This window comes from Mesoplodon mirus (assembly GCF_964341445.2).
Source record: "Mesoplodon mirus genome assembly, chromosome: 5".
NCBI classification, from domain to species: Eukaryota; Metazoa; Chordata; class Mammalia; order Artiodactyla; family Ziphiidae; genus Mesoplodon; species Mesoplodon mirus.
The window spans coordinates 36692561-36717785 of NC_138980.1; the positions used below are offsets into that span (position 1 = coordinate 36692561).

General features: G+C 49.5%; 1 protein-coding gene across 2 annotated transcripts in view; it reads left to right on the plus strand.

Annotated features, from left to right (window-relative positions):
• Positions 1-22114, plus strand: part of SAFB (scaffold attachment factor B) — a 34521-nt gene extending 12407 nt beyond the window's left edge. Inside the window, exons 3-21 of one of the 2 annotated variants that reach the window (XM_082621080.1) lie at positions 772-836; positions 918-1124; positions 3824-3886; positions 6438-6465; positions 7409-7919; positions 8344-8393; positions 9414-9508; positions 11278-11427; positions 11505-11587; positions 11903-12042; positions 12186-12274; positions 13845-13951; positions 15835-16122; positions 17277-17414; positions 18083-18125; positions 20668-20786; positions 21097-21203; positions 21586-21652; positions 21822-22114. In XM_082621080.1, coding sequence (XP_082477206.1) covers positions 772-836; positions 918-1124; positions 3824-3886; positions 6438-6465; positions 7409-7919; positions 8344-8393; positions 9414-9508; positions 11278-11427; positions 11505-11587; positions 11903-12042; positions 12186-12274; positions 13845-13951; positions 15835-16122; positions 17277-17414; positions 18083-18125; positions 20668-20786; positions 21097-21203; positions 21586-21652; positions 21822-21939 — 2468 coding nt within the window. In that variant the 3' untranslated portion in view covers positions 21940-22114. The remainder of the gene's footprint in view (positions 1-771; positions 837-917; positions 1125-3823; positions 3887-6437; positions 6466-7408; positions 7920-8343; positions 8394-9413; positions 9509-11277; positions 11428-11504; positions 11588-11902; positions 12043-12185; positions 12275-13844; positions 13952-15834; positions 16123-17276; positions 17415-18082; positions 18126-20667; positions 20787-21096; positions 21204-21585; positions 21653-21821) is intronic. The other variant, XM_082621081.1, reaches the window with a different exon arrangement.
• Positions 22115-25225: the final 3111 nt, after the last annotated feature.

The window sequence follows — 25225 nt, forward strand, 5'->3', positions numbered from 1 at the left end:
ACGTTCCTTAACTAAAAAGCAGCACAGGGACTTCCCTGGTGGTCCAGTGGCTAAGACTCCACGCTCCCAATGCAGGCGGCCTGGGTTCGATCCCTGTTCAGGAAACTAGATCCCACATGCTGCCACTAAGAGTTCTCCTGCCGCAGCTAAAGATCCCGCATGCCGCAACGAAGGTCCTACACACAGCAACGAAGATCCCGCGTGCTGCAACTGAGACCCAACACAGCCATGTAAATAGATAGATAGATTTTTTTTTTTAAAGCAGCACTTTTTCTCTCCCCACCTCTTTTTTTTTTTTTTTCTTTTTGCCACAGCACGCAGCTTGCGGGGTCTTAGTTCCCCAACCAGGGATTGAACCCAGGCTGTGGGCAGTGAAAGTGCGGAATCCTAACCACTGGACCGCTAGGGAAGTCTCCAAAGCAGCACATTTGTGTAAGATACTCTTCTCCCCATAACCAAAGCCACTTAACAGGAAGGGCAGGCCTGGAAAAGGTCTAGTCTACCTCCACCTTATTAAGAATCCATTTCAGGCTCCTCATACTTCCACAGCCAGTTGATAAGAACAGAACCACTTCTACTTGGGGGTAGTAGAGGGGCTGCCTTATGCAGAATGGCCTTCCCATTCCTGGATTATGGTGTTCCTAAATGGAGAAGTGCCACGGGTGTTTTAGGTTGTCTTATTTCTGTAGTGCTTAGGGCCTATAAAAGTGAAAGTTGTCACGTCTGGAAAGTGCATATCGATGATGTCATGCTGTAAAATTATTCCTCCAGGGCGCAAACCAGAAGAAGAGGGTGTGGAAGATAACGGGCTAGAGGAAAATTCTGGGGATGGACAGGTATGTGCAGCCTTGTCAGTGAATCAGCTCCGTGCGTGGACCCATGACAGTCATCTGATGGTGGTATTTTGTTTGTCACAGGAGGATGTTGAGACCACTTTGGAGAACTTGCAGGACATCGACATGATGGATATCAGTGTGTTGGATGAAGCAGAAATCGATAATGGAAGTGTTGCAGATTGTGTGGACGATGACGATGCTGATAATCTCCCGGAGTCCCTGTCTGATAGTAGAGAGCTAGTCGAGGGAGAAATGAAGGAGCTTCCTGAGCCGCTTCAAGAACATGCTGTAGGTAACTCGGCAGTGTCTCTGCAGTGTACCCTAAACGTAATAATTCCTCAAATAGCTTAATAGATGATAAGTTTTATATCTGGAGTTAAGTTCTTTTAATGCCAGTTGAGTAGAATGGTGGCTAATCCATTCACATGTAAAAATCAGATGAGTCTGAAAAACACACTTTGCTTCATTGAAAAATGGTGTCTTGTGAGGAACGTGAGTATATGCTCTCCATTTGTATCATGCGGTGTTAAGCCTTTTGAGGATACTATTGTAGATCTTCCTGTTTATTATAGGAGATTGGTCTGTGGTGTAACACCTGGGATGCCTTGAAAATACCAAAACAGAGGTTGAAAGTTGGTCTTTTGCTGTCAACCAATTGGTACTTGCCTAGTCAATCTTTAACACTAACTTTGATGTTGTTTTTAAAGCCTTAGTTTTTTTTCTTGTTAGATGCAATTATGGTGGGCATTATTTATTGAACTTTGTCTGCCAGTCATTAGGGATTATTTCCTTTAATCCTTTCAACAACAGTGTGATATATAGATGCTGTTATGCCCATTTTCCAGTTGGGGAAATTGGGGAGTAAAAAGGTAAAGAAATATCTCCAGACAATATATAGGTCATATGAGAATAAGAATTAAGACCAGGCTAATTCCAGAGTCCATGTACTTAACATACACCACATTATCTCAGTGCCGTTAAGTTTACTGGATTGTGTCGTTTCCGTGAGGATGAACGTTTCTCAGGTAGCCAGACGAGGTAATGAAAAATAGAAGCCATGAGGCATCTTTGTAGGAATTCCTAGGGCTTGGTCCTAGGAGGCACCTTGTTTTCGTAGTCCTCCTCAGATCTTTTGTGGAGTGTCTCCCGAGTACTCCAGTACTCCCGAGGGGAGGAAGCCCTGTTCTCTGTTGGTCCACCCATGCCTTCCTTGGAATGTGTTTGCATTTTCTTTTGGAACTGATCCTCAGTACCCTTAAAGGTAGCAGATTGTCATCTTTGGGGGGGGGGGTTGAGAAACGATTGAGTCATTTTGACACAGATAGGGTATGCAATTGTTTCATCTTTTGATGAGTGTCATTCACTGGCTTCCTAAAAAGGAGTACCAGAAACATGAGAGCAGTGAAACCCTTCCTTATTGGCTGCTTTTCCTTAAGGCTGTTTTATTCCCTGTGATTAGAAAATAATGTATTCAGTAACAAAAGCTTGGAAACGCCTAAATGTCTATCAGTAATTGTTAAATAACCATGGTTTAGTGGAAGCAGTTGTTTAAGAGTTAACAGCATTGACTAGAGGTCTGCCACTTAACTTGCTATGTGACCTTGGCTAATTTACTTAATCTTTCTGGGCCTCATTTGCAAAAATAGTAGGTTTGAGGAGAACTAAATAGATGTATGCCTATCGCTAATTTACAGCAAAAGTCATCAAGCTGGCCAAAGATTTATTGGAACACAGCCACACCTATTTGTGACAATTGTCTGTGTCTGATTTCTGGATACAACAGCAGAGTAGAATAGTCATGACAGACCGTCTGGCCTACAAAGCCTAAAATATTCACTATCTGGCCCTTGACCCCGGCTTAGAGCAGCGCCTATTGTATAGCAAGTGGCAGTAGGGTTATTGCTACTGTTACTATAACATTTATTACTCCTTCCGGTAATACATTCACTACTTCTATATACCATCTCAATGAACTAAGCTTATTTATATGAACTAGAATAATCTCCAAGATGGCAGCAAAAGTAAGGCAGGGAACAGAATAGTGTGCTACTAATGGAGACAGAGAAAGGAGAGACGGTCTTTCACGTGCCCATGCTCTTGTGAGCATGTGTAGAATGTCTTGAGATGGCTGTGTCAGGGGAAGGGAAGGAGTGGTGCAAGGTGGTTTCCTAGTCAAGTAAAGGTAATAACAATACATGCTAATTATAAAATATTTTGAAACTATCTCTGCCCCCCAAAAATAAACCAACATTCAGGGCTTTATAACAAACAATCTAAATTATGTTAGGTCACACAACAATGATCTTATGAACCCCCTTTCTGTATTTGGGGAATCCCTTGCCTTATGGACAGAGCCCACCTCATAGAGTAGAAGCTCAACATACCAGTTATTCTTCCCCTGCAGGTGGGGCAGTGTTGGGTCACCTGGGCTTTGCCAGTCCTATGCTCCTGTCCCCACACTGAGTTTGGAAGTTGATGATGCTGAGTGGCAGGGTTCCCGGAGAAGCCCTTCCCATGTGGGCAGTAGCCACCCTAGCAGCAGCAGTCCCAGTGGCAGGAGCATCCAGGCTCGGGAAGCTGTGGTGGCCATGGAAATCCAAGAACCCACTCTGCAGCATGATTCTAGATGGTGTTCCTGGAAGAACAGCCCCAAACCTGGTGGTCCAGTCTACCAGGAGAGCCCATGTAGTGCCCAGTTATGCTTTTTTTTTTTGCTTAACTTAGACTTTTGTTTTTCTTTGTTTGGCTTGCATCTTGAAACCCAAACTGATACCATTTTAGTGGGTCTCCTAGTCTGCAGGTATATGTTTATGTACATTTCTTTTATTTGAGGTGGAATCACAATATAATGCTTTTTTGATTCCTGCACTGTGTTTAGAATTTCATTTTAAGTGACTTTTCATGGCTGAAGCTTTTCACTGTACGGATGTACCATTATGTTACTTTATTATTGATGTAATAAATTTTATTATCCATTTATTTTACAGGTAGAGGACAAAGAAACTATAAACAATTTAGATACTTCATCATCTGACTTCACTATATTACAGGTAAATTGTTGTATGTCTCAATAATTTTAGAATCAAACATTAGACCACAGTCTCTGGAAACCACTTCCAGTATTGTATGGCAGTCCCAACTAAAAGTCATTGCAAAGTTTATTTCCTTTGTTGGCTTCTGTAGAGGGGGTTTTGCTTTCCACTTTCCCCTAATATGACATGCCTATTGAAAAGGGCTCATCATCTTGGCTTCCGTTCCAAGCACTGTGGCATCCCTGCAGCTGAGAGGAGGGTGTGTTTGCAGGGTTCTTGTTAATTTGATTGGTGGGAGAACGGCAGCCTTTCGGGTCTGTTCTGGATGGCATCCTCTGCAGAAAGACTATTAGATGAGACATGAGACAGCAAGGGGGACACCCCCTCCTCAGGAGAGACGAATGGGGCATGGATGAGGATGCAAGGGGGTGACCAGAGCGCTGACCTCACAGCTGGGAAGAAACATGGATTCTCAGGGGTTCTGGTTTTGCCTTTGGAAAGTTTTTCTCAGAAAGTACACAGATTTCTTTTGATAACTATGTCATCTTGGCTGTTTGACTACCATCTGTGTAGAAGTTAAATCTTACATGAGAACAAATGAGATGTGGCCTAACTTTCAGGTATGCTTTGCATAAATGTGGATCTTGAGTTTCCTTTTTCTTTTTCTGCCAGCCTGTAGATGTAAACTGTTGGAATAAAGCTGGGTAGCTAATTTTCAGTAGAAAGTTTTGTGAGGAAATGAAAATACTTAGGCCAGTCATAAGTAAGCTGACTGCCATTCAGCTTATACCAGTCCTTGTTTTTTGTTTGCTTTAATAATGTCACCTGTACTGCTTAATTGGAAATCACCTTTTAGACAAGATCTTCATTTGCTTCTGCCAGGCAGGGGCAAGGTTTGTTATTAGCGAGCCAGAACCCCAGCCTTGAGGGTGCAAATCTCAAGGAAACTTGGTGAAACCCAATTCACCTTGAGGGCTGATGTCTCTCTCCAGCAGCAAAGTGACACAACCTGTTTCTGACTCAGAAGGGAAAGGAGGAGCGGGTCTTGTCATTTTCTTGAGTGTCTCTGTAGGTCAAAGGCTCCTGTATATATTATCCTAACCAGATGCTTATATATAGCCCCTCTCAGAGACAAATAGAAACATATGCGTTTCTCTCTAGGGAAAGTCAGGAGAGAATTGTTCTGCCTAAAATGATTGTTTCCTTCAGTGTAGAATCTTTAATTCCCAGCATGAAATGAAAAATAATTGATTACCAATAAATGAAACTATTATGAAAGTGAACAGTTTCCTAGGGCTCTCCAGAATGGCAGGTCAGTGCTCAGTGGAAGTTGCAAACCATTCACGTCCATGTAACTTATATGCTAAGCACCTGTGCTGTGTCAGATGCATGAGAAGAAAGGTTGGTCTCCATCCTTCCTGTGTAAGCAGAGCGATGAGTTGAGGCCTAGACTGATAAACAGACTCTCAGTCACATAGCCTTTGCTTAAATCTTGGCTTTGCTGTGTGTCCTTGAGGAAGTTTGTCAGCCACTCTGTGCCTGTCTCCTAATCTGTGAAAAGAAGGATGATACTAATAGTACCAACCTGCTAGGGCTGTGTGATGATTGGTTAATATATATATAGTAAGGTGCTTGAATTTGTGCCTGGAACCTAGACAGTGCTTATCAGTGTTGGCTGGAATTCCAGAATATTGTAGTTTGTGCAGAGGGAATGTAGGGGTCAGGGACCACATATTGAGAGAAAGTCCCTTCCTTTAGTTGGGCAGCCTCTGTATGACAAGGTAGCCCCTAAGCTAAATGCCAAGGGATGTGTAGGACTTGGTCAGGGGTGGGGTGAGGTGCAGATGGCCCTGCTGGAGAGGGAGGTGGGAATGGGGGTGGTAAAACCAACGCTACTGTCGGCAAGGAATAACAATGGTGTGACTTGACAGGGCTTCCTGGGAAGGGTTGGAGGGATATTTAGGAATTAGGGCTGCCTGGTGGGTTGTTGGTTAGAAGAGATAAAGAAGCAGGTATGTGTAACACTGGAGAGGGCTCAGTTGACCAGGTGGGCAGGGATGGTATGACCGTGCAAAGAGCAGAGGTCAAGCCACCTGTGCCTTCTTTCCCTCTATCTTTTCAATTTTTGGAAACTAATGCTATATTAATTAAGTGATGATATGTGTCAGGCATTCTACTAGGCACTAAAGATAGAAAAAATGAAAACACTGCCCTCCAGGGCAGTGTTTAAGACAATTTAGAGGGACAGACAAGCATGTGATGGGTTCATCACCATTAAAAGTGATATAATGTTGCCAGGCGCTGGGAAGTGCAGCAAAGCAAACAACACAGTAATAAACCAGGCCCCTTGAGAGCATCCTGGGCTGTGGGGCTTGGGGCCAAGGTGAATGAGGTGGGATGCCAGCTGTGTGGGCTCTTGCCCAGAACGAGCAGGTTCTCCACCTGTTGCATTTGTGAGGTCCCTTGTCTGTGTTTTTAAAATTCCCTTCTTAGTTATTACAGTTTTTGGTGTAAATAAATTCTAGGTTTCATCCATCTGGCACAATCTTATTTATATTTTTTGTTGTAGGAAATTGAAGAACCATCCTTGGAGCCAGGTACTGTTAAATGAAAAATTTAGCAGCGGGGTTTGGAATCATTCTAGTTTTCCACCTTCTCTAATTTGAATTCTTTAATTTTAAAAAGTTACCTTACTGTAGTATACATTGTTCTAAAGGTTTGCGATCCAGAACATACCAGGATCATAGAGATTGGAAACCCAGCCATATCACCAGATCTGTGAAAGTGGCTAACTTCTCATTTCGCAAAATGTATTGGTGAGATGAAACTATCTCATGCCTTTTTAAATGTACACGGCACTTAAACGTATGTAGAGAGAGTTTGCATGCCTCTCGAGAGCAAATACCTCTGTACCCCACAGAACAGATCTTGTGATATTGGGCAGTATCTTAACTTTGTGGTTTTTAATTCAGGCAGTGCAGGCAGTGGTAGGGAGATACGGTTTAAAACATTGAGACGTAACTGGATTCCAGAAGAGGAAAGAGTTTCTTCATGAGAATTCCAAACAAATAACTGTTCACTTTCTGGACTGCAAATATCTCAGAGCACCGATGGAAGAGATTCTGGTTTTCATGTTGGACTGTTCTGTTAAAAGAAATTCAAAGAAATTTGGAAATTGAGCTGTTCAGTGAATGGTGATACATTCAGTTAAGCGACTTGGACTTTGGAAGCTAAATTTGGAAGAGTCATGTATAAACGACGACAGAATGAAGACTGTCAAGAAGCAGCCAGAAGGTTATGGGGGTTGAATCTCTGGGATGCTTTTCTCTTCCATGTAGCGTAGAGGCTTTGCTCTCGCAGGCGGTTGGAGCGCAGGTAGTGTAACCAGTGTAACGTTGTGTACCCGCGGGTTTTCCAATCTCTGTGTAGCTAGCAGTTCTCTTCGTGTTAGTGTGGCAGCCGTGCCAGTTCCACATTTGTGATTGCTTTATTTCCCTGGTAATTAAACCTTGTGCCATTCTATTCCTGTTAAATCCGTAGAAAATGAGAAAATACTCGACATTTTGGGGGAAACTTGTAAATCTGAGCCAGTAAAAGAAGAAGGTTCCGAGCTGGAGCAGCCATTTGCACAGGAAACAAGTAGCGTGGGGCCAGACAGAAAGCTTGCGGAGGAAGAGGACCTTTTTGACAGCGCCCACCCGGAAGAGGGTGACTTAGATTTGGCCAGCGAGTCAACGGCACAAGCTCAGTCGAGCAAGGCAGACACCCTGTTAGCGGTAGTGAAAAGGGAGCCCGTGGAGCAGACAGGCGATGGCGAGAGGACGGACTGTGAGCCTGTAGGGCTAGAGAAGCCAGTTGAGCAGAGTAGTAAAGCCTCAGAGCACACGGAAGCCTGTAGCGAGGAGGCCTCGGAAGCGCCCCCGGAAGCCTCAAGCCCAGACCCCAGGGATAGCAAAGAAGACGTGAAGAAGTTTGCTTTTGAAGCTTGTAATGAAGTCCCTCCGGCTCCTAAAGAGTCCTCAGCCAGTGAGGGCGCTGATCAGAAAATGAGGTTTGTTTTTTCTCAGTTTTAGACCAGACGCTATCTCCTTTTCATTGGTCATTTAATGACACACATAAGCTGTTGTTTCTGCAATTGGCCAGCCAGACTGATGCAATTGTAGTTTACTTCTAAAGAATGTTTTATTTCTCTTTGTTTATTTTAAGCTGATTACATAATCTTTTTTCTTTTCTCAACCTATCATGGTTGTTTTCTTTAATTCTTCCTAATTATCTTTAGCCCAGCAGAATTAATTAACTCCTGTGGGTCTGAAATCTTATGGTTAGGTCAGATTTCCAATACACGTTTGTCGGGGTATCATTTTTTTCAGAACTAAATTTCGGGTAGGTATGCAACCTCAGCACGTATTTTATAATTTTGAGTTTGTTTCCTGTCTGCTTCTTCCTTCTGGAGTGACATTGTCTTTTGTCTCTAGTTCTGTCGAAGATGACTTGGATACCAAAAGGCTTTCCAAAGAGGAAAAGGGTAGGTCAGCGTGGCATCGTCCCCAAGAGCATGTTTGGCCCCCGTGGTGGTGGGTGTTTGGTTCTGGGCTGTCCACACCCATTTCTGCCTCACATGTGCCTGTGAGCCCATCTTGAAGCCTTTTCTCCACTCTGTCGCCTGCTCCTCACTGCAGGTTCTGGGTTGCAGGGCAGAGTTGACACATTGATTTGATGCTCATGCTTGATTTTGCTAGAGGGCTTTGAGCTCCTCCATCCTGACTGACCCTCTGATTTGCAACCTCCTTAGCCACGGTGACACTTGCAGATGGAGAAAATGCTTCGAGTTTCAGATACCTTGGGGCAGTGAGGGGCGGTTTCCCTGGTATTGCAGATTTATCAACACCAGAGCCCTTTACTGATTCACTGATTGAGAAGTAGTTTTGCTGGTCCAGATTCCTCCTTAATCAGTGTTCTAATAAAAACAAAAACCAGGGGCTTCCCTGGTGGCGCAGTGGTTGAGAGTCCGCCTGCAGATGCAGGGGACAGGGGTTCGTGCCCCAGGCCGGGAAGATCCCATATGCCGCGGAGCGGCTGGGCCTGTGAGCCATGGCCGCTGAGCCTGCACGTCCGGAGCCTGTGCTCCGCAACGGGAGAGGCCACAACAGTGAGAGGCCCGCGTACCACAAAAAAAAAAAACAAAACACAAAAACCAGGGGTAGGTTGTGCTCTGTGGTTCTACACTGATAGCACCTGCCTTACATTCCAAAGTCGCCTCACTGGATGGGTGATGCCATTTGGTAGCTAAGGGACTCTCGCACGGGCTGAGCAGCCCCTGACTCACCATGGTAAGTGGCGTTGCCAGTGGTCCCGTCTGCCTAGTGCGCAGCTCCAGAGTTTGTGTAAGGACAGTGGGCGGGGCCCCACACCCCAGCTGGCTTTGTGTACTGCTGGCATCTGGGACAAGAAGGGAAAGTGTCTGGTTTGGAATGATTTTAAGCTTTTTTTAAGACTCAGGATATTGTTGGTGTCGTGTTTTTGACCTGAACTTTTTTTGTGATAGGTCGTAGCAGTTGTGGTAGGAATTTCTGGGTTAGTGGACTCTCTTCTACCACCAGAGCTACAGATTTGAAAAATCTTTTCAGCAAGTATGGGAAGGTAAGACCGGGGATGATACTTTTAAGCCCATGCAGTATGGCTTCTACACGCAGATTATTGTCCCCACGCAGTGAGGACTTGGAGTGACCGTGCCGCTCTTTGACTTCACATTTGCTCACATTGCTCATGGCGGGTCCACCCCCCCACAGAGAGAGATGCAAGCCCAGTGGGAGTTCCCAGAGCCCACGTCCACTTTGTATTTCTCACCTTTCCCCAGCCCCCAGGCCACCACACGACTTGATAGCCTCCTGAATCCATTTCTCTGGCTTTAGGCCTTAAATCCAGGGAGGGCTGTGGAGGGTGGAGCAGAGGGCAGGGTGGGAAGGTGCTGGTAGCATTTTTGTGAGATGGTGGTGATTACAGAACACAGTGAAGCTGTAGATATGGTTACGAACGAGATCTGTGGAGCCAGGCCGGTGTGGGCAACTATGGGCCCCAGCTCTGCCGCTCAGAATTGTGTGGCCGGGGCATGTCGCCTCTCCCGTGTGAACCTCATCTCATCACCTGGGAGCCCTCAAAGTCGCTGCCTCCTTACGATGGCGTGTGTAACTGGAGCAGAGCTGCTGGTGCCCTACCTCTGCCCACCTGCTTTCACCCCCAGCTGGGTAGCTCTGGCCCCCTCTTCTCTGCCACCCCTGCCTGTCTCCCTCCGTCCTCAGCCCGGCAAGGGTGGCTGTGACGCCCAGGTGGGCCACCTCCCCGCCTGGGTGCCAACTGCAGTCCCCCCTGTGTTGCCTTTAGTCCCCCCTCTTTCTCCCCCTCCCTCCCTCTCCCCCTTCCTCCCTATGCTTCCTGGACTCACCTCCAGGTAAACTGCTGCACCTGTGCCTCCTTGTCTCTCAGTCAGCCTTGGCCAAGTGAGACTTAGCACAGGCTCGTGTTCGTAGTAAGGGTTCAGCAATGGTAACAGAGAAAACCAATGTTATTTACCTTGGTTGTTGACGTGCAGGAACTAACAAGGAAAACTAAACTTGACACGTTTCTCAAAATGACTCACAACTTCCTGGGCCTCAGTAATACAAGGTGGGACCCTTTTCTTGATTCTGCTGTGGCCTTCCAAGCAGATGGCTGCTCTCAGCAGAGAAGTGTCAGCCTGGAGCCTGCAGTGTCTTGGGTTCATTGCTGGCTCGAATAAGGGACCAGACCACTCTGAAACCTTCCTTTGGGGGTAAGACTATGTAGCACAGTGAGGATGAATACCAGCCATGGCCACTGGTTCCGGTGGGACCTCTCCTGAGCCGTGGTGCCTTCTGCCATGAAAGGGTGTCCCTAACTTCAGCTTACTGAGGTTGTTGGGAGAGTTAAATAGCATATAAGGATGTATCTGTAGTGCCTGAAACATTTCCTTGAATTTTGTTTGGTTAGTAGTCGGATGGGCTCTGCATTACAGAGCGCTCTTTATGAACCTGTCCTGTCGCTCTCCTTCTGTAGATGTGTCTTCCTACTTCACTGGCCACGTAGATGACTGCATATTCAGAAACATTTCTTTACAAATTTTACATAGTGTTAACGGCATGCTGGCCGGACTCTGCCTTCTGCTTCACTTTCTTTCTCCTCCACACTGTCATCCTGGTGCCCTAGAGGAGCAGGCAGGATGGAGTAGGAGCATCCAGATAGTAGCATTACCCTCCCCAGCCTTTACCTGCTACTTGTCGTCCACCTGTTCTCAGTGTCTCTGGTCGGGGGCGGCGGGGAGCAGCATGAACCACAGTGTTGGGGTCTGTGGGGGGGCTTCGTGTCCAAGCCATATTTGTGTGCTTTCCTTCAAGGTGGTGGGCGCCAAGGTTGTGACCAATGCCCGGAGTCCTGGAGCTCGCTGCTACGGCTTTGTTACAATGTCCACAGCAGAAGAGGCCACAAAATGCATTAACCACCTGCACAAAACAGAGCTCCACGGGAAGATGATCTCAGTGGAAAAAGTAAGGGGCTGTTTTTTTCCCGGGATGTGACCATGTTAGGAAATAAGGTAATACTTCCACCTGATTCTCTTTTTCAGGCAAAAAACGAACCTGCTGGGAAGAAAACTTCTGACAAAAGAGAAGGGGAGGGGAAAAAAGAGAAGTCTAGCAATGCTGACAGGTATTACTCTTCCCGAGGGGATTGTGGCCAAGGTGACCCTTTTCTTCATTTCACGTCCTTCACGTTTTCCACGGATGGGGAAGGCTGTGAGGCCCTCGCCCCCTTTACTTTTTTGCATTTGTTGAGGACGGTTTCACCACCAGTCCTGGGAGATGACTCCAGTCCCTCTGCAGGCCCCTTGTTCTCCATCCTGTTGATGCCTTAGAGGCAGCTTCCTCATCACTTGGTGCTCATTGCAAGAGTCCTGTCATCGTCGCTGGCTTTTTTCCCTCAATATCTCTTCTCACCCACTTGTGTCTGGGGTGTTATTTTTAGATCTGCAAACCTTAAGAGAGAAGAGAAGCCCGACAGAAAAGATGATGCTAAAAAGGGTGAAGATGGAAGTGGAGAGAAGAGCAAAGATCAGGATGATCAGAAACCTGGCCCTTCAGAACGATCTCGAACCACAAAATCAGGTAGCTGACCGATGGGTATGGGAGATTTCACCTTGTGTTCTGTTCCTAGCTGGTGTGGTTAGTGAACTACACTTGTTTTCTATGGAGTTGAGTGTTCCTCATTTGGAGGTGCTGCTTCTTATCTTGCTCCTTTCTTCCTGTAGGAAGTCGAGGAACTGAGCGGACTGTGGTGATGGATAAATCTAAAGGTGTACCTGTTATCAGTGTCAAAACGTCAGGATCCAAAGACAGAGTGAGTGTTCCTTTCCCACGTAGGGTATTTATTTCCTCTGACATTCCTATGTGTGTTTTAGGGGATTCTTCAGCTTGAGAAAAGTTGTCAACCTTTTCAAAATGTAGGGTTTTTTGAACTTTAAAAATGGGAAAGCTTAAAAGCTTTGCTTCATAGTTTGTATGATAAGAATTGTTGCTTTTTCGTCTTTTATAACTCATTTTCAAATTCAGTTATGGGAGTGGTTGGCTTTGTTTGCCTGAATCAGGGTACAGTAGTCCATTTTCTTTGTCAGCCTGGAATTTTCAGCAGCTCTCCATCGTGTGACCCAGCCAGCCTTCCGGCCCACCTTTACAGCCAGTCCATACTCTGACTCCTTGCAGGTGCTCCACAGAACACAGAATCCACAAAGTGCCAGTCTTAGGTTCTTACCACATCACTCTGCCTGCCACTGGGGTCATGTAGCTGTTGATATTCATACGTTCAACTTTTGACAGGCTTACAACTTTGATGGATGTGGGTCCAGGTCTCCAAGGCTACCCACATTCTGAGATCCACTGGGGGGCCCCCTGGACTCGGCACATAGTTGTAGTCACAGTCAAGATTGGCTTCAGTGATGCAGAGAGGATACACAGCTAGGAAGGCGGGGAAAGACAGGTGGGGGGAGTCTGGAGGGGACCCTGCCGGCTCCTTTGTGTTCTCTCTCCCATGATGGCTCCCGCAACAGCGACAGTGCAGCCGTTGAGGGTGATACTTCTGCCCAGGGAGGCCCGTTGGAGCCTCAGCTCCCAGGGTTTTTACTGGGGCTGGTCACGTGGGCCCCTCTCCAGGCAAGTACCAAAGGGGAGCAGGTTTTCAGCAGAAACCATCGTTTGCATGGTCTGGGCACAGTGAACCACCTTTGCCAGTTAACTCTTGACTAGGGACACTCTGATTGCCAAGTTCTCTAACACTAGCCTCAGGCCTGCCATGTTAACCTGTGCTGCCCAGAAGATAAACCGTTTAAGCTTTTGAATGTTGTGGACCAGTTGCAAGCTGACATTTCTATTATGGCATTTCAGTCTGCCTGTGTTTGTGCAAATATTTTACTGTGTTAGAGCGTTTTCCCCTTACTTTATAATAAATGATGTAGAATGGCAAATTGGAAGTGTGAATTTGAGGGCTGAGGCAGGTAGATCTCAAAAAATAATGTAGTCCGCCAAATAAGGAATCCTCAAACATACCAGAAGCAGCCTCAATTGGGCATCGCCGCATGTTTAATATTAAAGAATGTTTGGGATGCAAAAGACAAAGTGAAAAAAAATACTTTTTTATCTTACAAAAAGTTTCTGGTAAGATACTCGTTTCCATTTTGACTAGTGAAAGTACTCGATGTACTTACTCATATTTTAGCATTAAATGGTAATGATAGTCTGTGACTCTGAATTACGATAAGCAAACATGAAGTTCCTTAGGAGAGAAGGCTTTGTTATCTAATTGTTTCGTTAAACGTTAATCTTCACTTCTGATCTTGGATGCTTGGACCTGGACACACCTGGTTCTTCCTTTTGTTGTTTCTACCTTAACTTTTCAATGTTTCTTGGTGAACCAGGTTTCCAAGAGCCAGGATCGCAAATCGGCCAGCAGGGAGAAGCGGTCTGTTGTGTCCTTTGATAAAGTCAAAGAGTCGAGGAAGTCACGAGACTCAGAGTCCCGCAGGTGAGTTGGGTGTTGGGCTGGTTTGGGTGTTGCCATTGACTGGTGATAACTCTGTCCTGGGAGGATATTTTCCAAGTCCCCTGTGGGTGGAATATTGCTTTAAACCTCTGCTCCTTTGGCTTTTAGTTCACAGACTTCCTGTGCACTGGCTTTCTTCTGTGACTTTTTTCAAACTGTTTTCTCGGGCAGATATTTTGAAGATTCTGGGAGGTAGCAATGGCAGGGAGATGGAATGCTTTCCTGGGACAGTGGTGCTAGTTAACAGAACATAGCAAATTTGCTCCAGAAGCTGTGAATAGGGAAAAACAGTGGGACAGACCCAATGAGAGAGCTGAGAGGTCCTCATCCTTAAATAAGCCCAAGACAAGGTCCTCATAATTTTAAAAAACTAAACAGAAATGTTGTCGATCACGTTGAGTGACAGTTAATATTTCCTATCAAGAAAAAATTTTAACTGTAGTTTAAAAAATAAGAACCATTAGTAAAAAGGCTAGCAGAATGAGACTGAGAAAGGGGGCAGGAGCACCGTTTTCTGTAGTACGTACACCGTACAGAACTTTGTACTGAAAAGGGAAAGGCAGTGGGCAAAGACAAAGTGCGGTTTTGGTGAGGTAATTAGCAAATGAGTAGAATTGACCCACGTGCATGTGGGAATTTAACATGATAAAATTGACATTTCCCACTAGTGAGAAAAGGAGGGGCTCGCCCCAGAATGGCTTCAGGTCACTTGGCTGTGCCTTCGGACAGTCCTTTGGATCTCTGGCTCACATCACTACAGATTGTCAACATAAACTGCTGGCTGAATATAAACATAAAAATTAGTTACCTGTGTAGTGCAAAAGTAAATATATTTATGAGTTTGAGCTTTCGAAAGGACTGAAAATTTATAAAGGAGAGGTAGACTAAATTAAAATTTCTGTACAATGAAAGACCAAAGAGAAAGTGCAAAGATGTGTGACAGATGGTAGTAAAGGTGTTTTGAAATAGATAAAAAAATAACCCGATAGAAGATGGACAGAAGGGGCTGTGTACGTATGGTCATGAAACATGAAAAGTCGTTCAGCCTCACCAGGCATCAGGGACATGCAGGTGAAAACAGCAGTGAGACTGGTTTTCCATCCGTTAATTTGATCTGAATTACAGTTGGAGGGAGACGGTTGCTTGTAGTGGTGGGAGTGACCTGTCCGGGGGGCACAGCAGCCTGGAGAGCAGTCCTGAGGTAGCATGGGCTTCTGAATCCTGGTGTTCCAGACCTAGCAATGCCACTTCCCCCAAGTTGCCCATGAGGAACCTGTGCTAAGAAAATGGGGCGGGGTGGCCGTTTCCCTGAGGCTGGGAACAACCAGAAGGCCCACGTCTGCGAGTGGTCATGTAAACTGTGGCCTCTCACTCCATGGGCTCCTTCCCAAGCATGCCGTACATCTGTGGAGGTGGTGACACACAGGGTCCAGGACATGGTGCCTGAAAGCAAGGAAGCTGCAGCCATTTTTTTCTAAGACGCAGACACAAAGTAAGGCAAGATTAGACATTTCTGCTGGTATGATTTATGTGTCTAAACACAGAGCAGAGGATGGACAGGAGACAACCTGGCAGCTGTACACGGAGACTGGAGGGAAGCGCACTGGGCACCATCATATCACCTGCAAAAGCAGGGCTGTCAGTGCCCTCAGCCTTGGCGGGCTCCTGCACAGCCTGGCTGTGTCCACCACCCAGCGGCTGCTGGCCCTTGCTTGTTGCTAAATGTATCTGCAGCTCTGGGCCCCCCATCCCACCCCGGGGCGGAGCTGTGGCTCCATCCATAGCTCCCCCTGCTGGGAGAGACCCTCGGTACTGGGCGCTGCTGCGGCTCCTGGGCCCTTGCAGCCTCTGCTCTTTGCCTCCAGGGTGCGTGAGCGCAGTGAGCGAGAGCAGTGCATGCAGGCGCAGCTGGAGCGGGAGGAGCGCAAGCGGCTGCTCATCGCCCGCGAGAGGCTGGCTTTCCACAGACATCGCCTGGAGCGGGAGCGGCTGGAGCGCGAGCGGCTGGAGCGCGAGCGCATGCGCGTGGAGCACGAGCGCAGGCGCGAGCAGGAGCGCATCCACCACGAGCGCGAGGAGCTGCGGCGCCAACAGGAGCTGCGCTACGAGCAGGAGCGGCGGCCCGCCGTGCGGAGGCCCTACGACGACGGGCGGTAAGCCATGCCACTGCTAGCCGCCGCCCCTGAGGTGGCCCCTGGCGTTTAGAATTGTGCCATGGTCCCCAGAGTCCTGTTAACACAACGATTTTTACTTAAAAGGAAGCAGAAGTACTTGTTACAGTCAAATTTGGTATTCTGTACTTCATCTGGGAACCTGAGATAGTTTGAGATCGGTGGAGAAATGGTTGGATAAAGTGGTGCTTATTAAATCATTAGGTTCAGGTCCCAGTACAGACCACCGCCCCCTCCCCCAGGAAGGAGTTCAGACACCCAGAGCAGCACATAACACATGGGGCTGGGCACGTGGCCAGCACCTCCTTCTGGGCACCTTCCAGGTTTTGTAATCATTGCAGTAATTTGTGTTGGTTCATTCTGTTAATGAGATTGGTTTTAATTCCCCAGACATGCTGATGTGCCATACGAATACTAAAACGCTAACCACCAGTGAAAGGCCTGTTTCAGATCTTGCTGTCACAAGTCTGGGGTGATAATCCTAGCATTGATCCTATCAGAGCTTTTCCACATGCATGGTGTCTTGGGGGAGACTGCCTGGTGGTGTGTGTTTGTTCCTTTGTTTTAATCTTCTTTCTACTGGCATGGGTTAGAGAGGTCCCTGTGTAATGTAACACTGAGACTTCTGTAAAGGGCCTTTAAGGTGTCTTAGGACTTTTTATGCATTTTACAAGATACTGAGGGGAGAGTCTGTTATGGTCAGAAATGTTTTTGAACCAGTACATTTCAAGTGCTACTGAAAGTCATCCCCACCTGGTGTCTGCTGGGTCAAGTCTGCATGGGGATAGAAGGACAGCAGTGTACTAATTGTCTTGGTAGACTGGCCGACCCTCATGGCCGTGAGAGGTTCCCAGAGGGGATCTGCTGACACCCACTTCACTGATCCCCTCCTATAGGGAGACCTGAGCTTTTCTGTGGGGGACAAGGGGCATGTGGGGTAAGAGAGAACGGAGCCCTTCAGTCACATCCCACGTCACCCCTCCAGGTGCTCTCAGCTCATGTGGACTCTCATGATAAAGTTCCTTCTTGTTCTGTGAAGTGATAGGGGCAGTGGGAGGGTCAAGTTTACCAGCTTCCACAAAGGTAATCTATTTGGAGGGGGAAATGCACGTCCTCTGTCTTGCTTCCTCTCCTAGGCGAGATGATGCTTACTGGCCGGAAGCTAAGCGGGCCGCCCTGGATGAGCGTTACCATTCTGACTTCAACCGCCAGGACCGCTTCCACGACTTTGACCACAGGGACCGGGGCCGCTACCCTGACCACTCGGTCGACAGGTCAGCCACTGACCCTGCCTGCTTGATGCATGTTTTCTTTGTCCTGGTTCATTCTTTTCTTTTTTTTTTTTTTTTTTTTTTTTTAATGTGGACCATTTTTTAAATCTTTATTGAATTTGTGACAATATTGCTTCCGTTTTATGTTTTTGTTTTTTGGCCCCGAGCCATGGGATCTTTCTTAGCCCCCCAACCAAGGATCAAACCCTAGGCCCCTTCATTGGAAGGCAAAGTCTTAACCACTGGACCGCCAGGGAAGTCCCTGTCCTGGTTCATTCTTTTTTTTTTTTTTTGCGGTATGCGGGCCTCTCACTGTTGTGGCCTCTCCCGTTGCGGAGCACAGGCTCCGGATGCGCAGGCTCAGCGGCCATGGCTCACGGGCCCAGTCGCTCCACGGCATATGGGATCCTCCCGGACCGGGGCACGAACCCGTATCCCCTGCATCGGCAGGCGGACTCTCAACCACTGCGCCACCAGGGAGGCCCCCTGGTTCATTCTTAATGACAAAGAGCTCGAGTGGCCCTTCTAGGCTCTAGGCTTCTAGGTAACCAGCCCACTTGAACCAGCAGAGTGTGTGTGAATTACCTGGGTTCAAGTGGAAATGTTTTCCATTCGGGGACTTAACCAACTTATCTTTCTCCTTATGCTTTCATTTAAATTGCTTTTTTCAGGAGAGAAGGTTCAAGGTCAATCATGGGAGAAAGAGAAGGACAGGTAAGTCAGAAGCTGTGATTGTAGCCACAGTTTTCCCTGTACAGTTGGTTCTCTTCCCTTTGCCTGCCTTTTTCCTCCTCCACCTGAGTTAGAGGAAGAACGAGTAAGGGAGTGCGGCACCTGCAACGTTTTGTGGGATGACCGTGTGAATAGCTTGTGCTTTGTGCTGGCCCAAAATTCAAACAAGTAATCTGAAGCCTTGTTTGGCTTTGACCCTAAGGTTCTATATACCTTAGTGACTACACCGGTACTAAAGTGCTGGAGAGCCTTGCATGAGTCTGGCGGGCTCTGTTGGGAAATGCCTTGTGACCCACAGCGCTGACTAGACGCGATGCCTTGTGTTACGGAGCCCGAGTGCACCTGGAGTGTCAATGGTCGCAGGGTTAACCCGCCCCTGCTGAGCCTCGGGAAGCAACTGAGTCAGGCCCACGCGTTTTCTCTTGGCAGGATGAACACATTAGAAAACAAGCTCAGTTTTCTCCTTTTTTCCTGTCTTACATTTAGATTGAGAACTTCCCCAAAGAGCCTTGACTTTTTAGTGGGTTTCCTTGGAGAATCAGAGGGATGAGGGAAAGTTGTGGTCAGGGCATCGTTCTGGCAGAATCGCTGCCCCCGTGGGTCGGTCTTCTCCCTGACTGTAGCACCAACGTTCAGTCGTATCCTCCCTCCATGCCTGAGAACATGGCTCGGAATGGCTAAGCTCCTTAACTGCATCTGAGGAGTTCACTGCCACCTCAGGAGCAATTCCATGACCCTCACGGGATTCCTGTTTCTCTGCTCCCAGGCATAAATCTCCCATGCAGCTAAATGTACCCCTAGTGTCATGGGTTTCCTTTGGTGGAGACATTGAGCACAGTGGTTAAATGTCCAGACTCCGGAATCAGGACCAGGGTCACATCGCGGTGCCACCACTTCTGCTGAGCCTGTTTCTCCAGCTGTGAAAGGAGGGGAGGGAGGGTGGGGTGGAGTGGAGGGTTAAATGAGATGACATACGTGTCTGCGTCAAGTGTTTGCCCAGTCCTGCTGTGTTGCTCTTGATCATGGATAGCTATTCTCATCTGATTCGATAGTGCTCTCCTGACTGAAAGGAGTGTTTGTGTTCTCACGTCCATAATCACAAGTAAGACACAACTGCTGCCCCGAACGGCAAATGGTGACATCTGACACAGAAAGGGAAAACCAGCACAGGCCTCAGGGCCTTGTTGAACTGGTCTGTGGGTGGGTGGGTTGTTAGAACGTTGGTTAAATTTTAAAACACCAGGGAGAGATGGGAATGGGCTTTAAAGAACTAGGTCTTGCTGAGATGAACCTCCATCCTTTAAATGCTTCTCTGTCTGACTAGGCTTCAGAAGGCTATTGATAAAAGGTCATTCTTAAATGTTTGTCCAAAATTAAATGAAGCTGTGTAAAGCATGAGCTATAATTTTTTTAAAGTCAGTGCACCTTGAAGGTTGTTCATAGAACTACTTCCGGAATCCCGTTTGAGAGCCCTTGTTACATTTGCCAGCACTGACTTTCCTGGACACGTTGGCTTGTGATTTTGCCCCTTGAAGGAACAATGTTCTATTTTGTTGACCCCCTTTTGTTGTGTTTAGGGCGGTGTGGGCACACATTTGGGGAAGAGCGGCCGGGGGGAGCAGGCAGTGGTGCTGCCCGTGCACCGAGGGCCACGAAGTCAGGGCTCCCATGTGGAGCCACCGTGCACCTGCCCTGGCCCAGGAGATTCCCGTGGATGCAGACGGGGACAGGGCCGCTGGGGCGGGACCCCAAGGGGCTTCGTTACCAGGACGCCTTTCTCCTTCCTTCTCAGTTAGACCATAGTCCTGGGCAAAAGCCCCAAAGCTACAGATAAGGTTTGTGGAACAACAAGAGAACAGGGCTGTGGAGCCAGAGCCACCTCGCCAGCTCTGTGAAAGTCAGCCTGGGCCTTCTTGCAGCCGGCAGGGACAGGCTCGGGGTGAAGGGAAAGGGGCTAGAGTATGAGGTGTCCTCTTTCATCCTCCTGGGGTCCTTGCCGGCCAAGCAGTTCACGTGGCCATGCCACTGAGTAAGCCGCTGGGCTGCCAAGGAGTCGTGTCTGGACAAAGCAGGACAGGATGCCAGGCCCCGGACTGAATCATGTCAAAGGATCCCTGGTGGCTCTTCTGCTCTGGTGGCTCCCTGATTATATTCTGAGCACAGGCACCTGGCACAGCGTGGTCCATTACTGGTGTGGGGCAGTCGCTCAGCCTCAGCACGCTTCAGTCCATTGGTGCCTGAATCTCTGCCTTCTGATGAGGGAGAACTTAATTTGGTCTTGGGCTCCATGAGCACTGCTCCTCCCCAGACCTTGAGCAGACTTCGGGGGTGCAGCTGTGTTGTGCCAGCTGAAAGGTCCTGTGTGGCCCCAGACAGTGTACAGAACGCCTGCCGGCATTGTCTCGGGCCTGCAAAGGCTCCTGTCTGAGTTATCGTCCTTGTCATTATTAACTTGTTGCTCCAAAGGCCCTGGGATCCAGGGTTGTACTGAGGCCTTCTTTCATTTTGACCCTTTAACATCCAGCATTACCCCGAACGCCACGGAGGACCAGAGCGCCACGGACGGGATTCCCGTGATGGGTGGGGTGGATACAGCTCTGACAAGAGGATGAGCGAGGGCCGGGGGCTGCCTCCTCCCCCCAGGTTTGTGTCTCACGTCCCATGGTGCCCACCGGGGCCTCTCACCCAGCTGGCAGGATTGGTGTGTCCGGCCGAGGACCCCTGGTCTTGGGCATAAGCTGAGTGCGGGCCCAGCGCACTCGCCACGGCCCGGGCTGCCTCTGAGCTCTCTGAGCAGCATCGGATCGAGTGCCACTTCCGTTCCCCCGCAGCCCCCATTGCTCAAAGGGCTGGGGTCACAAAGTGCTAAACGCACCCTCCCAAACCCAGTGCCACTTGCTCTCCTGGAGGGCAGAGGTGGGGGCAATCCAAATCAGAGATGTTTTTTTCCAAGGGGCAGACGTGAGTGGGGGGACCACAGCCGAAGAATGGAGGATGACCGTGCGTGGCAGGGTGCTGCTGACGGAGGCATGATGGACAGGGACCATAGGAGGTGGCAAGGTGAGGACTGGCCCTTGGCCAAGGCGCGTTTGTCTCGTTGGAGAGGCATCCGGGCAGCTGGGGTTGCCCCTGCTGTACGTCGGGCACTGCTCATGAGGGCGGGAGCAGCTTTCTCTGCTCTCCTAGCATGTGGCCTTGCTCCTGATGGCCTGGGTGGGTGAGTGGGTGAGGTCTGGCACAGGTGGGGTGCCACGGGTGCTGTAGCTCCTCTTCACCATGACTTAGCAAGGAGAGTGGGTGTGTGCAATCCGTGTGTTCACACATCCTCCACAGACGGACCTGTGGCTCAAGAAAGGGACTGGAGTTGTCTGAGCCCTGTGTCCTCTGAACTCGACGTCCTGTGCCTGGAGGCGCTGTGTGAAAAGTGTTCCTTGTTTTCCAGGCGGTGAGAGAAGTATGTCTGGTCACTCCGGGCCAGGTCACATGATGAACCGGGGAGGCATGTCGGGGTAAGGCGCATTGTCACCGGTCTCCTGTTTGCTTGTGGGCTCGCCTTGGTGAAGGTGCTGTGTGTTTGGGCGGGTGTCACTGCTGCTAAAAGGAAGGAGGCCCCAGAGAGCACAGGCACAGGGCAGAGCCCACTGAGTGAAAAATAAAAATAATTTGCCTTTGTTTCAGGCGTGGCAGCTTTGCCCCCGGGGGGGCCTCTCGGGGCCACGTGATCCCTCGCGGCGGCTTCGGGGGCCAGAACCGGGGGAGCCGACCCAACGACGCCCGCTTCACTCGCCGCTACTAAGTGCTTGGGCTCCTGTGTTATGTCACGTGGCAACAAGAATATGTTCTGTTAAGAGTTCCCTTAAACTGTGTACAATAATTTTTTTTTATCTGCTGCCATATTGTAGCTCAATACAATGTGAATTTGTTTTTTTTGGTTTTTTGTAATAAATGTGTTTCTGTTCACATACCCTTTATTTAAAGTGTTGTGTCTTTTTATTTTCACGTCTTTAAGTAAAATGAAATTATAAGTGCTAAGCCACAGCTCTTCTTTCAGGAAAGGAGGATGGAAAGGGGCAGCTTTCGGGAACCGTTGGGTTTTCCAGAAGCACTTTGCCAGCAGCACACACCTTCCAGCCTGCGTGAGCCCGGACCTGGAGTTCATAGGACCGTCTGGGTCGTGTGTCTCAGCTATCTGTCCGTCCTCGGGGGCCTTGTGACATACCTCAGATGTTTGTTCCAATCGCCCACATTTTGCCTCCATGTATGACACCCTTGCTGAACGGGCTGTTCTGTGGGTTTTGTGTGGTAAAATACACGTTAAATGAAATTGACCATTTTAACCATTTAAGGGTAGAGTTCAGTGGCATTATGTACATTCTCAGTGTCATACAACCATCCCCACCGTCCATCTCTGGAACTTTTCTTTCTTCCCAAACTAAAACTCTGTCCCCATCAAACACTCAGTCCCCAGCCCCTGGCCCCCACCACCTACTTTCTGTCTCTGAATCTGACTCCTCTAGGGACCTCGTGAGTGGGATTGCATCCTAGTGGGGAGGAGAGGTGACCACGTGTGCCGTGAGAGGAGCAGCAGAGCTGCTGGACACCAGGTGATGAAGTCCACCTCGGGGAGTGGCAAGGGCCGGAGTGGAAGGAGAGCTGCCAGGACAGAGGAGTCGGGGTTGGGGTGCGGGGGTCTCACCCCACATAAGGTGCAGGTGTGTTCAGGGTTGAAGTGCTGCCCGGACTCCAGGGGTGGCCGGGTGGGACAGTGCCACCTCCCCAGGTCAGCTGTGTTCCTTGTCTCTAGGGGCCCTGGGTCTATATGGATGGGGCTGGGGGCAGGCCCCCCTATTAGGGGAATAGTGCTCAGAGGCCTGCCTCTTGGCTCCATCTCACACTCGAGTAGGGTCTGGCCCTGTCTGAAGGCTGAGATGTACCAAAACCCAAGGCTGACCGGGCCCCTGTCCCCACAGGGCCCACAGACAAGGGAAGACAGACACAGGACCAGGCCTTTCCACCTGTTGGCTGAATATACCTCCTCCACCAGGCCAGGCACATCCCCCTCCTAATCCCTGTAAATTTATACCGCACGTGGCAAGAGGGACCTGCAGACAGGATTAAATTAACCTTCACATGGGAGAGTATCTGGGGTTATCCAGGTGGGTCCAGTTACCAGAAGGGCCCTTGTAAGGGAAATAGGGAGGGAGAAGGGCAAGATGGGGACACGACAGCAGAAGACCGCACTGCTGGCTTTGAGGACAGAGGAAAGGACGCCAGCCAAGGATCACAGTGGCCTCTCGAAGCTGGGAAAGGCAGGAAATGGATTCTTCCCAGCGTCCAGAAGGAACCGGCCATGCCCACACCTGGATTTCAGCCCACTGAGACCCACGTTGGACGTCCAACCACGAGGTGATTCTGTCGCGCGAAGACACCTGGCAGCACCTGGGGACATTTGCGGTTGTCATACGTGGTGGGTAAGGAGGGGCCGCTGGCATTTTGGGGGTTGGAGGCAGGGATGCTGCTCAACACCCCGTCCCTGGGGTGGCCCCAACACAGATTTATCCTTCCCGATATCAGCGATGCCAAGCTGTGGAAATCTGCCCCAAGGTGTTGGGCGCTGTCATGGGGCACCCACGGGGCACTGAGGAAGCCCAGAGAGGGCACTCGAGGAAGGGGACAGGGGAGGCTTCCCAAATGAGGGGGCATCTCAGCTGGGGGCAGGATGAACAGGAGTCAGCCAGGAAGAAGGATGGCCTACTGAGGGGCTGCAAAGTTGTGGGCAAAAGCTGGCGGGAAAGCCAGCTGTGTTCTGGGAACTGAGGGCTGCTGGGCTGGCATGTCCAAGAAGGACTGAGGGGAGGCAGGGCCCCTGAGGAGTCTGGGCTCACAGGGAGGGCAGGGGGAGCTGCAGATGTTTGAACGAGGAAGTGATGTCATCAGACATGGTCTCGGGAACAGATGGAGGGGGCGGGCCCGGAGGTCAGGTCAGCAGGGAAGTGATGACTGGAAACAAATACAAGTCGATGGAGAGGAACAGGGGTCTGACTGGATGAGGGGACACAGAGGCAAGAGCAGCACTGGTCTCCAGGCTGTCAGCTTGGTCTGTGTGGACAGTGGGAAAGCCATGGGGTGAAGGAGAGCCCATGGCCAACCCTGGGCCAGTGACTGTGGCCACCACAGGCTGGGTTCAGTCCTAGAAAACACATGCACGCACGCACGCACGCGCGTCTAAAGCCAATGGAAGAGAACCAGGGATGCTGAGCATGTCCCCAGGGCAGCTCCTCGACCTCCTACAAAGACTGGCATCCTTTCCTGTGTGCTTTTCTGGGCCAGAATTGGCAGCTAATAGAGGGGGAGACCTGCCAAGGCTCCTCCTCCCCGTAAAATGGTCGTGAGGCTTCAGGGAGCCTCGTGGAGCACATGGCACCACCCCAGCTCCCTGCGCCCTGAGCACAAACCCCTCCTATATTCAAAGCCGGGAGTGAGTCTGTGGGGTGACATGGTTGGAAGTCTGCACTCCAGGGAGGGTCTCTTGGCAGAGAGAGGGAACCTGGCAGTGAAAGTTTCTCCATGGGTAAAAAATGGGCCCAGGAGGCTGCTGCAAGGACTCTGTGGAGGGAGAGTCAGGCTGGGACAGCTCACAGGGCTTGTCCTTGAACTCAGGATGTGCCCTCAGCCTCCAAAATGGCCAGCACCAGCTCCCTCCTGGGCGGCAGAGGGTCAGGGATGGCCCCAGGCCCCACCCATCCCACCCTCATCGTAGACCCGCTCCCACCTCCACAGGGGCCCAGGTGGCTTTCAGGTGACACACAGGACATGGGAGACCCCACAGGACATGGGAGACCCCACCTGGAGACCATTCCTGGAGACCAGGGTGGCATAGGTCACTCAGGGCTCTCCCTCCCCGAGCACCCTGCCTTCCCCACTCCTCCCTGGCCAGATGGATGGATGGACGCGTGCTGGCTTCTGCTCCCAGGCGAGCCTGGGAAATGCCCCGGCCTCTGGTCTCTGCTTCCCTCATCTGTAACAGTGCTGTCCCCTCCTGAGTCATGTCCCTGGGTGAGTTCTATCCCCTAAACCAACTG